We start from the raw sequence: 12,193 nt of genomic DNA on the forward strand, positions 1-12,193 counted from the left end.
TACTTGTCGGACTAAACACAGTCCTAAATATCTTCACGTAATTGGCGGACACAGTCACGCAAAAACCAAGCCCAGAAATGGTTTAGGTAACAAAGTACCTGGACGAAAGGCTGGTGTGGGCAGCACCCGAAGTGGCTGGTCTATGAGCATCCAAGGAAGTGATCCGGTTCCTGGAACATCGGGGATGCAAGATCATCTTCAAGAAGTCTCGATTCTCTCCAGCTCAAAGGCTTCAATGGTTAAAACACCATCGAAACCTGTAGTCACACCAGCTCTCCTTTCCCTTAGGGATGTAAAAGGAGATTGCAGGGTCGGTCAAGAAACTATGGTAATCAGTGAGGATTCCAAGACGCTAACAGGGAAGAGTTCTGAACTCTCTCCAGTTCGCAATAGTGACAGACTCAGTGCTAAGAGCACAGCTGAAAGATGCGTTAAGAATCTGGAGAAGATACGCATCAAACGCTCGAAGAGATCTAAAAGGACCGATATCGGTCTTTCCTTAATCGCTTCCTTAACAATGGTCAAAGGCCAAAAGCCTATTGAAGACCGTGCCCTTGCAACTACCTCGACTATTGAAGATCATCCGCATGGATGCCTAGTCGGAAGAATGAGGTGTTCACTCCCATCAGAGGAAAATCCAAGGGATTCGGTCATTTCTATCCAAGGTCATGTTAGTCCTGTCGTTGTTGGGGAAACTCTCTCCACGCAGATCAGACCTCCTCTGGCTGATCTGGGACATCAAAGTGATAATGAGACGTCGGAACCGACAAGGCTAGAGAGCGTCTTATATAGTTTAGGTGATGTTAGCCATCCCTTGCCTAAAAGGGTGACACCTATCAGCAGTTCATGTACAATTGATCTGCAACGTGACAGCGGATGCTCTACTCGGGCTCAAGCCGATAGAGTTAGAATGGTCCACAGACGCAGACCTATTCTCTCCCAGATGGGAACAAGTCCCCGAGCTGCAGATCGACCTCTTCGTCACGAGCGTCATCAAGAAACTACCTCGATATGTAGCCCCATACAAGGATCCTCTAGTGGAGATAACAGACACCACGTCTCTAGTATGGAAGAGATGGACTCAGGAATTCCTGTTCATCCCATCCAATCTCCTGCTGAAGGTCCTCAACATGCTGAGATCCTTCCAGGGAGGAGTAGCTCTGGTGGCTCCCAAGTTGCCCAAGAGCAACCGGTTCCCTTTAGTGAAGGAACAGAGGCTGGCCCTAGTTCTGAACCCAGTACTATCTCAGAGGGTTCAGAAGTTAATTGCCTTCAATTTATCACAGAGAGCCCAAACCCTTCATTTCATGATTTTCTTGCCCTAGCAGTTAGGAAAAGATTTGGGATCTCAGAAGGCAATATAGAATTCTTAGAAGAATAAAAGTCTAAGTCAACTAGAAGACAATATGAGTCATCTTGGAAAAAGTGGGTTGCTTTTGTAAAAGCAAAAGGACCGAAAGAAATTTCAATGAACTTCTGTCTGTCTTTCTTTGTCCACCTTCATAATCAAGGCCTGGCGGCCAACACGATAACTACATGAAAGTCAGCCTTGACTAGACCTCTGTATGCCTTTCAAGTGGATCTGGTGAATGAAATCTTTAATAAGATTCCGAAGGCATGCGCAAGGCTTAGGCCTGCAGCAGCTCCAAAGCCCATCTCATGGTCTTTGGAGAAGGTCCTACATCATGCCTCATCTGTGAACAATGAAGATTGTTCCCTCAAGGATCTAACTCAAAAGGTTATTTTTCTGTTTGCTATAGCCTCTGGGGCTAGAGTTAGTGAAATAGTAGCCCTATCTAGAAATGAGGGCCACATTCAGTTCACAGAACGGGAGAACTGAATCGCTTTCCTGATCCAAGTTTTCTCGCTAAGGAAGATGTCTCTCTATGTCCTGTAGTGTCTAAAGGTCTATCTTCGTAGAACTTCAGACTTCAGGGGAGGACAGCTCTTTAAAGGAGAAACCTCTGGATCAAACTTATCCCTAAAACAACTGAGGGCGAAGCTCACCTACTTTATTCGCAGAGCAGATCCTGACAGTACTCCCGCAGGTCATGATCCGAGAAAAATTGCTCCATCACTGAACTTTTTTCAGTATATGGACTTTGAGCGTCTTCGCTCATATACTGGATGGAAATCATCCAGGGTGTTCTACAAACACTATGCTAAGCAGCTCTATGAGCTGAAGCATTATATGGTGGCAACAGGTAGTGTATTAAAACCTGTCGTCTGATTCTGCGATGAATTGGGACTGTCAATTAAAGGGTGAAGGTGTCAGCACTTTTAGTGTGACCCCCTTTTAAATGAGTGTTACCATGGTGACACTAACTCTTTTCAAAATCTCAGGTGTGGAATTATTCAGTTAGTACTAGTGCCGTGTGTACGTAGTACTCGGTGTTGATAAAATATAACTGGTACAGAAATTATGAAGAGAAATTTTATTAAAAACTTTTCTTCAGTCTGAGAGTGGCACTCATCATTTCTTCCCTTTCAAAAGGGAAAAATAATTTCTGTATATGTCGCAAGTATAATTCCTTTATCATGCTACATGTGTTTACTTGTTAATTCATTTAGTCATTTATTAGAAATAAATGTCTATTAGAATGTAATTGCGTCCTAATTCGCCCGACAATTGCATGTTTAAGATGCTAGAGTTCTTTGACTTATTCATGTAAGTATACTTCATATCATTGTATGCTTGCAAACAATGGATATAATGGACACTGATATTGGTTCGGCAATATATACAAACCATGAGATTGTTTGTATACTCAGTGTATACTTGTGTTTGTTCATACAATATATGCTAACCTTGAGGCCCCTTTTCTACTGTCTAGAATGACTCTTCCCTGTAGGGAGCAGGAAGCACTAACGTCGTTTATGATTAGTGGCGGTGACGGATAACGGTAACGTCATTTGTCTCAAATGGTCCAAATGACCATAGAAATATTGTCCCAAGGTTAAGGCACTGATGAAAATCCACAGATACATTAATGCTCTGGTATGCTTCCATCAGGACGACATGGCTTGAGCCCAAAAAATGGATTTTGAGTGAAGCGAAAAATCTATTTCTGGGTGAGATAGCCATGTCGTCCTGATGGACCATCCCTTCTTTTCTAAAGAAAAGAGCTTCACAGTATCCCTCCCAAATCTGCTGTATCTGTAGCACCATGCTCAATGCTACAAGGAATGTCCGCCATATTGGATATGGCGCTGTTGTGATACTCAATAGTAGTATGGGAACTAGGGTAACTTTGATACGGCTCCCCTTTTAATTCTGCTACTTTTCCCCTTGAAGCGTAAACGCTTGTCGGGGTGCAGATTGCTATGTGGCGTGTCGAGAATACGTCCCCTGATATTATGCGATATCCTTGAGAGAAATTTAAGGATATTCACGCCAGGAGTTAGAATTCTGGAGACCTTAAGGTAAATTCTCTGGGAATATCACTGTAGTCAAATATCCTTTAGGAAACTACTTATAGGAACCTTTCATCAGGACGACATGGCTATCTCACCCAATAATAGATTTTTCGCTTCGCTCAAAATCTGTTTTAATTTATAAGGTAAATACAGTTGTGGGTACTTCATTAAATTTTTTAAACCTTGCAGCTTCAAATGAGCTTTACAGTACTGTTTATATCAAAATATTAACTTAGAATATTGCTGTACCCTGTGATATACTGTACTTTTTTCTTCTTTAAAGGTTGAATATGCAGAATGGATTCCAAAGAAGTTACAGAGCCATCCGATAAATTGCAAGTTCCGGTTGCCAGTACAGACAATGATGTATCTAATTCAGATAAAATTGCATCTACGGACTCTACCATCGGTGAAGATCCTAAAGGTAATGATAAAAAAGAAGAGGACGATGCTGAAGTAGCTGAAGAGACACTCCAAGCCAGTGAAATTATCAGTGTGAGTGAAGACACCCGTGATTCTCCTGAAGTTCAGCACGAGTTATCTGCCACAGGCGAGAGCCCTCCGAGCAGCAAAACTTCCAATTCGTCACCAAATACCAAGATACCTGAAAGCTCTGTTAAGAAGCAGACAGTTCGATTACATAAAAAACACTTATATTCTCTTTCTTTGCCATCTCATACTACTGGTGATAAGAAAATAGTTCCTGTTAAAAAGAAAGCTCCAGTGATTATTCGCAATATATCGGAAATTCTGGCCAAAGAAAGTGACAATGATGATGTTGATGCAGAAATTAAAGCTAATGACAATGTCATATCTGAAGAGAGCCCTCTTTCAAAGACTATTTACATTTCTCAGAGTCCCAGTCATGAAGAACTTAAAGAAAATAAGTTCTTGACATCTACGAGTCATTCGGAGAATACAATCACTGTTGATAGATCTGGTCCTTCTAGATTTAAGGGTAATTATTTAACTGAGGATTCACCATGTAAAAAGGGTACGTCAACATCTAGTGTAGGTTCTTCACAACCTTCACCCTATAATACACGTTATGCACACTTAAAAATAGGAGCCATATTTTCTCTTCCTAATAAATCTAGTGGAATATCTAGGAAAAAAATTGATAAAGATAGTATTAAAGTTATTAAAAGTGAGCAAATTAAATATTCACCGGGTTTAAGGTGTGAAAAATCTAATGTTGAAGAGAGGAATGATAACGGTGTGTGCTTTTTGTGTGGGATTGCCTTTGGTGATGATATGGGTATATCACTTAGTGTTAAAAAGCCTCTACCTTTAAGCAATGTTGATGTTATAACACTTCTTGAGAGTTTTAGCATTTCTTGTGCATCTGTGAAAGCTCAGAATTTAAATTTTGTTAATATTTGTAATGTTTGTCACACTTTGGTCATTGAGGGAGACTCTTCTTATAAACATCTGTTATCAGTTGCATCAGAAATGAGAGAACAGTGGCCATATCGAGCAATGAAAAGTAATCCTTTGTTTTCACTCCATATCCCAGAAAGTGCTGTTAATCAATTCAATAGTGCTGACAGTGTATCAGAAAGTGTTGCATCCCTAGAAACACAAGAGTCAAGTCCTTCAGAATATAGAAAAGTTAGAGGTAGAGTTGGCAGGCCACCAAAAATTAAGATAAAACAGGAAGATGATGATGATATAAACTGGAAACCTTCTCAAGTGAAATTGGAAAGGACTACCGGTACGGGTCGACGGGGACGACCTCCGAAGAGAAAGATGAAAAGAGAAAGAAGAGGAAGACCGCGTAAAGTTGTTGTTAAGGGGGAAGCTTCTGAAAACGAATCTTTTACTTGTGGACTATGTAGTGAAGAATTTCTTGAGGAAAGTGATTGGGGAATTCATTATGAAAATGTCCATAAACCTCAGTTGAGATGGGTTAATTACAGGTCACAGAAAAAACTTAAAAAGCTAATACTGTATAACATTCAGGAGAGTTTCCTGAATGAAGATTTCAATGAGATTACGTGCCATGCTTGTGACAGTAAGTTTTTTGAAAAAAATGCATTCATTGAACATTTACGTTGTTTGCACGAGATGATCATAGATGAAGAATATATCAATGCGTTGGTTAAATATAGTCAGGGACACACAGAAAATACTGATGACTTATTTGATAGTGATATAGAAAAGGATGAAAAAGCTGCAAGTGATGGAACCATCATAAAAATAGAAAAAGACGCTGTGCCCTCTTCGGAAAAAGTTGAGAAGTCTTTGAAATGTAAAGTTTGCCATTTGACCTTGAAAAGTGAGCAGGCATTGAAGGAGCATACGGATACAAACCATTTTTCTCTAGTTGTAATTGGCAATGATGATAGTCGAGAGATTGTGATGCCAGAAGAAAAATCGGAAAGTGGAAAAGCGGAAAGTGATCATGAAAATTCCGAACATTTTGAAGTACCAGGTAAAGAAAACGTTGATGATGATGAATATGTATGTGAAGAGTGTGAGGAAATGTTTGATGGTCGTCATAAACTGTTAGAACATAAGCTGAATATTCATGGAAGTAATGATGATAAAGGGCAGGAAAAGGGGCTGGTAAGATATGAATGTGAAGTTTGCGGTAGAAGAATATATGGTCTAGCTGCTCTCAAAGTACACATGACAAAGGTCCATTATAAAACTGTTTCAAGTTTTAAGTTTAGTTGTTGGATGTGTGTATATAAATCACAGTCCAGAAGTCAGTTGGGAAAGCATATGAGAAGTAAACATGGTAAGGAGATCATGCCTTCAGTTCAGTGTGAAACGTGTGGAAAAATGTACGGCTCAAGTTACATTGCTAAACATATTGCTACCATGCATTCAACGCATTCAAGAAACTTTTTGTGCAATTTCTGTGATATGAAGTTTTATGACATGGCTGGATTAAAGTTTCATATATATCATGAGCATGCAAATAAAGTTTGGAAGTGCAACAAATGTCCAATGGAATTTAAAAAGTATCATCAGTTACGTCAACATCGTATATTTACTCACAGCACCAAAGTCCATGCTTGTATGGAATGTCCAAAAACTTATAAAAGAAAGAGTGATTTAACAGAGCATGTGAAGAGACTTCACCTCCAAAGAGTAGTTTTATTGTGCCCACGTTGTCCCAAGCAGTACGTTAATCGCTTCAAGTTACGAAATCACCTAATGAAACATCACGATGTTCCTTGGGAAGACACTTTAGCCAGGAATTACGCTCGACATCAGCGTGCAAACAATTGCCGTCGAACAGAAGATGGTGTTTTGGAGGCCAACAAAGATCAGCAGCTTGATGAAGACATTTTTATCCAAGAGTCTTATGATAATTTTGATAGGCAGAAAGGAATGAAGGATGTGGGTAATAGCTTTGAAGAACAAGAACATGAGTACCATGATAATTTCAATAGACACAGTGAAGAACATGAGTACCATGTCCAGTATCGACAAAATAATGATGGAGCAATACATCAACACCAGCAAAAACCTCACCACGTAGGTCCCATAAAAATGGAAAGAGATGATCACCCTGAAGAATATATCGAGATTATGGAGGCAACTGATGCATTTGCTCAGGATGGTATAACATATGTCATCATAGAGGAACCATAGACATTTTGGTCAATTTAATAAATGGTACTAATAGACCTTTAATAGAGTATTTGAGATGAATGCACAGTATTCAGAAAGCCATACTCTTTTTATGGAAAGGCAAACAATAAGTCTTTTCAAAAACAATTCAGTGATGAGTTATTTGTCACTTTGGTCACTTATGTATAATACTTACCCTATATAGTTAGGAGTATGCATGTCATTTGTGGCATTAAATGAGGAAATAAATTTGCTTACTATATCCTCTTCTTTTGAAGTATATCTTGAACCTCAATATGTTCATAAAATGTTACTAACTTATAAACAAAAATATGTTATTTTCATTAGTAAAATAAATTTTTGAATATACTTACCCGATAATCATGTAGCTGTCAACTCCGTTGCCCGACAGAATTCTACGGAAGGGATACGCCAGCGATCGCTATACTAGAAGGGGGTGTACTCACCAGCGCCACCTGTGGCCAGGTACTGCAGTACTTCTTGTTGACACCACCTCAATTTTTCCTCGGTCCACTGGTTCTCTATGGGGAGGAAGGGTGGGTCAATTAAATCATGATTATCGGGTAAGTATATTCAAAAATTTATTTTACTAATGAAAATAACATTTTTCAATATTAATCTTACCCGATAATCATGTAGCTGATTCACACCCAGGGAGGTGGGTGAAAACCAGTGTACATGTATATCAGTAAGCTAAGTATCCCGTATTTCATATTATCAGTTATTCAAAATAACAATGAAATTATAAGTACCTGGTAAGGAAGTCGACTTGAACCATTACTCTGCCTTTAATAAGTTCGTCTTCCTTACTGAGCGCAGCGTTCCTCTTAGGAGGCTGAACAACCCTAAGGTGCTGAAGTATAAAGGGCTGCAACCCATACTAAAGGACCTCTACACAACCTCTAACCTAGGCGCTTCTCAAGAACGAATTGACCACCCGCCAAATCAAACAGGATGCGGAAGGCTTCTTAGCCTACCGTAACAACTCAAAAAAACAACAATAAAAGCATTCAAGAGAAAGGTTAAAAAGGTTATGGGATTAAGGGAATGTAGTGGCTGAGCCCTCACCTACTACTGCACTTGCTGCTACGAATGGTCCCAGGGTGTAGCAGTTCTCGTAAAGAGACTGGACATCTTTGAGATAAAATGATGCAAACACTGACTTGCTCCTCCAATAAGTTGCATCCATAATACTCTGCAGAGAACGGTTCTGTTTAAAGGCCATCGAAGTGGCTACAGCTCTCACTTCGTGGGTCCTTACCTTCAGCAAAGCAAGGTCTTCATCCTTCATGTGAGAATGAGCTTCTCTAATCAGAAGCCTTATATAATACGAAACTGCGTTTTTGGACATAGGCATCGAAGGTTTCTTGATGGCACACCATAAGGCCTCTGACTGTCCTCGTATAGGTTTTGACCTTTTAAGATAGTATCTCAGAGCTCTGACAGGGCAAAGAACTCTCTCTAGCTCGTTACCCACCATGCTGGAAAGGCTAGGAATTTCGAACGATCTAGGCCAAGGACGTGAAGGAAGTTCATTTTTAGCTAAAAATCCGAGCTGTAAAGAACATGTTGCTGATTCGGATGTGAATCCTATGTTCTTGCTGAAGGCGTGAACCTCACTAACTCTTTTGGCTGTCGCAAGGCAGACGAGGAAAAGAGTTTTGAGAGTAAGGTCTTTGAAGGAAGCTGACTGGAGAGGTTCGAACCTAGGAGACATAAGGAACCTTAAGACTACGTCTAGATTCCAGCCTGGAGTGGACAAACGACGTTCTTTAGAAGTCTCGAAAGATTTAAGGATGTCTTGTAGGTCCTTGTTGGAGGAAAGATCCAAACCTCTGTGGCGGAGAACTGAAGCCAACATACTTCTGTACCCTTTAATCGTAGGAGCCGAAAGAGATCTAACATTCCTAAGATGTAACAGGAAGTCAGCAACTTGGGTTACAGAGGTATTGGTAGAGGAAACTGCGTTGGCTCTGCACCAGCTTCGGAAGACTTCCCACTTGGATTGATAGACTCTACGAGTGGATATCCTCCTTGCTCTGGCAATCGCTCTGGCTGCCTCCTTCGAAAAGCCTCTAGCTCTAGCGAGTCTTTCGACAGTCTGAAGGCAGTCAGACGAAGAGCGTGGAGGTTTGGGTGTACCTTCTTTACGTGAGGTTGACGTAGAAGGTCCACTCTTAGAGGGAGAGTCCTGGGAACGTCGACCAGCCATTGTAGTACCTCTGTGAACCATTCTCTTGCAGGCCAAAGGGGAGCAACCAGCGTCAGCCGTGTCCCTTCGTGAGAGACGAACTTCTGAATGACTCTGTTGATGATCTTGAACGGCGGGAATGCATATAGGTTGAGATGGGACCAATCCAGCAGAAAAGCATCCACGTGAACTGCTGCTGGGTCTGGAACTGGGGAACAGTACAAAGGGAGCCTCTTGGTCATGGAGGTGGCGAACAGATCTATCGTTGGCTGACCCCACAAGGTCCAAAGTCTGTTGCACACGCTCTTGTGAAGGGTCCATTCCGTGGGGATGACTTGATCTTTCCTGCTGAGGCGATCTGCTGAGACGTTCATATTGCCCTGAATGAACCTCGTTACCAGTGTGAGGTTTAGACTTCTTGACCAAATGAGGAGGTCCCTTGCTATCTCGTACAGCTTCCTCGAATGGGTCCCTCCCTGCTTGGAGATGTATGCCAAGGCTGTGGTGTTGTCGGAGTTCACCTCCACCACCTTGTTTAGCAGGAGGGACTTGAAGTTCATTAAGGCCAGATGAACTGCCAGCAGCTCCTTGCAGTTGATGTGAAGCGTTTCCTGTTCCCTGTTCCATGTTCCCGAGCATTCCTGTCCGTCCAAGGTCGCGCCCCAGCCCGAGTCTGATGCGTCCGAAAAAAGATGAAGATTGGGGGTCTGAATCGCTAACGATAGACCCTCCTTGAGAAGGATGTTGGTCTTCCACCACATGAGAGTAGTCTTCATCTCTTTGGTGACGGGAATAGAGACCGCTTCGAGCGACAAATCCTTGTCCCAGTGAGCTGCTAGATGGAATTGGAGAGGGCAGAGGTGGAGTCTCCCTAACTCGATGAACAGGGCTAACGATGACAGGGTCCCTGTTAGACTCATCCACTGTCTCACCGAGCATCTGTTCCTCTTCAGCATGCTCAAAATGCACTCTAGGGCTTGGTTGATTCTTGGGGCCGACGGAAAAGCCCGAAAAGCTTGACTCCGAATCTCCATTCCCAGGTAAACGATGGATTGGGAGGGAATAAGCTGGGACTTTTCTAAGTTGACCAAAAGACCCAGTTCCTTGATCAAGTCCAAAGTCCAGTTGAGACTCTCCAGACAGCGACGACTTGTGGGGGCTCTTAACAGCCAGTCGTCTAAATAAAGGGAGGCTCTGATGTCCGCTAAGTGGAGGAATTTTGCAATATTCCTCATCAGACGCGTAAACACCATAGGCGCTGTGCTTAGGCCAAAACACAGGGCTTGGAATTGGTACACAACCTTTCCAAAAACGAATCTCAGGAAAGGTTGGGAGTCTGGATGAATAGGAACGTGAAAGTAAGCGTCTTTCAGATCCAACGAGACCATCCAGTCCTCCTGCCTGACCGCTGCTAGGACCGACTTCGTCGTCTCCATAGTGAACGTCTGCTTGGTGACATAAGCATTGAGCGCACTGACGTCCAGCACCGGTCTCCAACCTCCTGTCTTCTTGGCCACCAGAAAGAGACGGTTGTAGAAGCCCGGGGATTGATGGTCCCGGACTATCACCACTGCCTTCTTCTGTAACAGGAGCGACACCTCCTGGTGTAACGCTAGCCTCTTGTCCTTTTCCTTGTAGTTGGGAGAGAGGTTGATGGGAGAAGTGGTCAGAGGGGGATTGCGGCAGAATGGTATCCTGTAACCCTCCCTTAGCCACTTGACAGACTGGGCGTCTGCACCTCTTCTTTCCCAAGCTTGCCAGAAGATCTTGAGTCTGGCTCCTACTGCTGTCTGGAGAGGAGGAGAGTCAGTGTTTGCCTTTCGAAGGCTTGGGACCTTTCTTAGACCTGCCCCTGAAAGCGTCTGGACGGGTACTTCCTCGGCTGGGGGCTCTGCCACGAAAGGACGGAATAAATCTTGTAGCAGGAGTATCGGCCACTGGGGTGCGGTAAGTTCTAGGAACCGAAGGAGCAACCTTAGCCTTACGAGCTGAAGAGGCCACAAGGTCATGAGTGTCCTTCTGAATAAGGGCCGCAGACAATTCCTTGATAAGCTCCTCAGGAAACAGGAACTTAGAAAGCGGAGCAAAAAGTAACTGAGACCTTTGACAAGAGGTGATACCAGTGGAAAGGAAAGTGCACAGTTGTTCCCTTTTCTTGAGTACTCCCGAAACAAACATGGAGGCAAGTTCGCCGGACCCGTCGCGAATTGCTTTATCCATACAGGACATTATAAGCATGGCCGAGTCCTTGTCAGAAGGGGCAGTCTTCTTTCTTCTTGCTCAAGGCCCCCAGGCACCAGTCGAGAAAATTGAAAATCTCAAAGGCGCGAAAGACACCCTTTAAGAAGTGGTCTAAGTCGGAAAAGGTCCAGCAGACCTTAGAGCGCCTCATAGCCGATCTACGTGGAGAGTCAACCAAACTTGAGAAGTCAGCCTGGGCAGAGGCAGGGATTCCCAAGCCTGGTTCCTCTCCTGTGGCATACCATACGCCCGCCTTAGAAGTCAGCTTAGTAGGAGGAAACATAAATGAAGTCTTCCCTAGTTGCTGTTTGGACTGCAACCAATCCCCTAACATTCTTAAAGCTCTCTTAGAGGATCTAGCAAAGACGAGCTTAGTGTAGGCCGACTTAACCGGTTGCATGCCTAGAGAAAACTCTGATGGAGGAGAGCGAGGGGTGGCAGAAACAAAATGATCCGGGTAAACCTCTCTGAAAAGAGCCAGGACCTTGCGAAAGTCAATGGAGGGTGGTAACGACTTGGGTTCCTCCACGTCCGAAGAGGGATCATCTAGGTGCGCAGCTTCCTCCTCAGAAACCTCATCACCTGAGTGTTGAGAAGCGAGAGGTAAAGTTACAGCGGTATGCTGAACAGCAGAATCCTGACAAGCGGGTGCATAAACACTTGCGGTCTCATCCTCAAGTCTCTGTTGAAGAGGATGAGGGCTGGTAATGACAAAGTCATGAGGCTGGGATGAAGGAG

General features: G+C 43.0%; 1 protein-coding gene across 2 annotated transcripts in view; it reads left to right on the plus strand.

Moving 5' to 3' along the window:
* The window catches only part of LOC137651317 (zinc finger protein 729-like), a 107,137-nt gene extending 99,873 nt beyond the window's left edge, over window positions 1-7,264 (plus strand). For both annotated transcript variants that reach the window (XM_068384591.1, XM_068384590.1), the window contains exon 3: window positions 3,701-7,264. In XM_068384591.1, coding sequence (XP_068240692.1) covers window positions 3,715-7,023 — 3,309 coding nt within the window. In that variant the 5' untranslated portion in view covers window positions 3,701-3,714 and the 3' untranslated portion in view covers window positions 7,024-7,264. The remainder of the gene's footprint in view (window positions 1-3,700) is intronic.
* Window positions 7,265-12,193: the final 4,929 nt, after the last annotated feature.

This window comes from Palaemon carinicauda, chromosome 12, assembly GCF_036898095.1.
Source record: "Palaemon carinicauda isolate YSFRI2023 chromosome 12, ASM3689809v2, whole genome shotgun sequence".
Classification (NCBI taxonomy): Eukaryota; Metazoa; Arthropoda; class Malacostraca; order Decapoda; family Palaemonidae; genus Palaemon; species Palaemon carinicauda.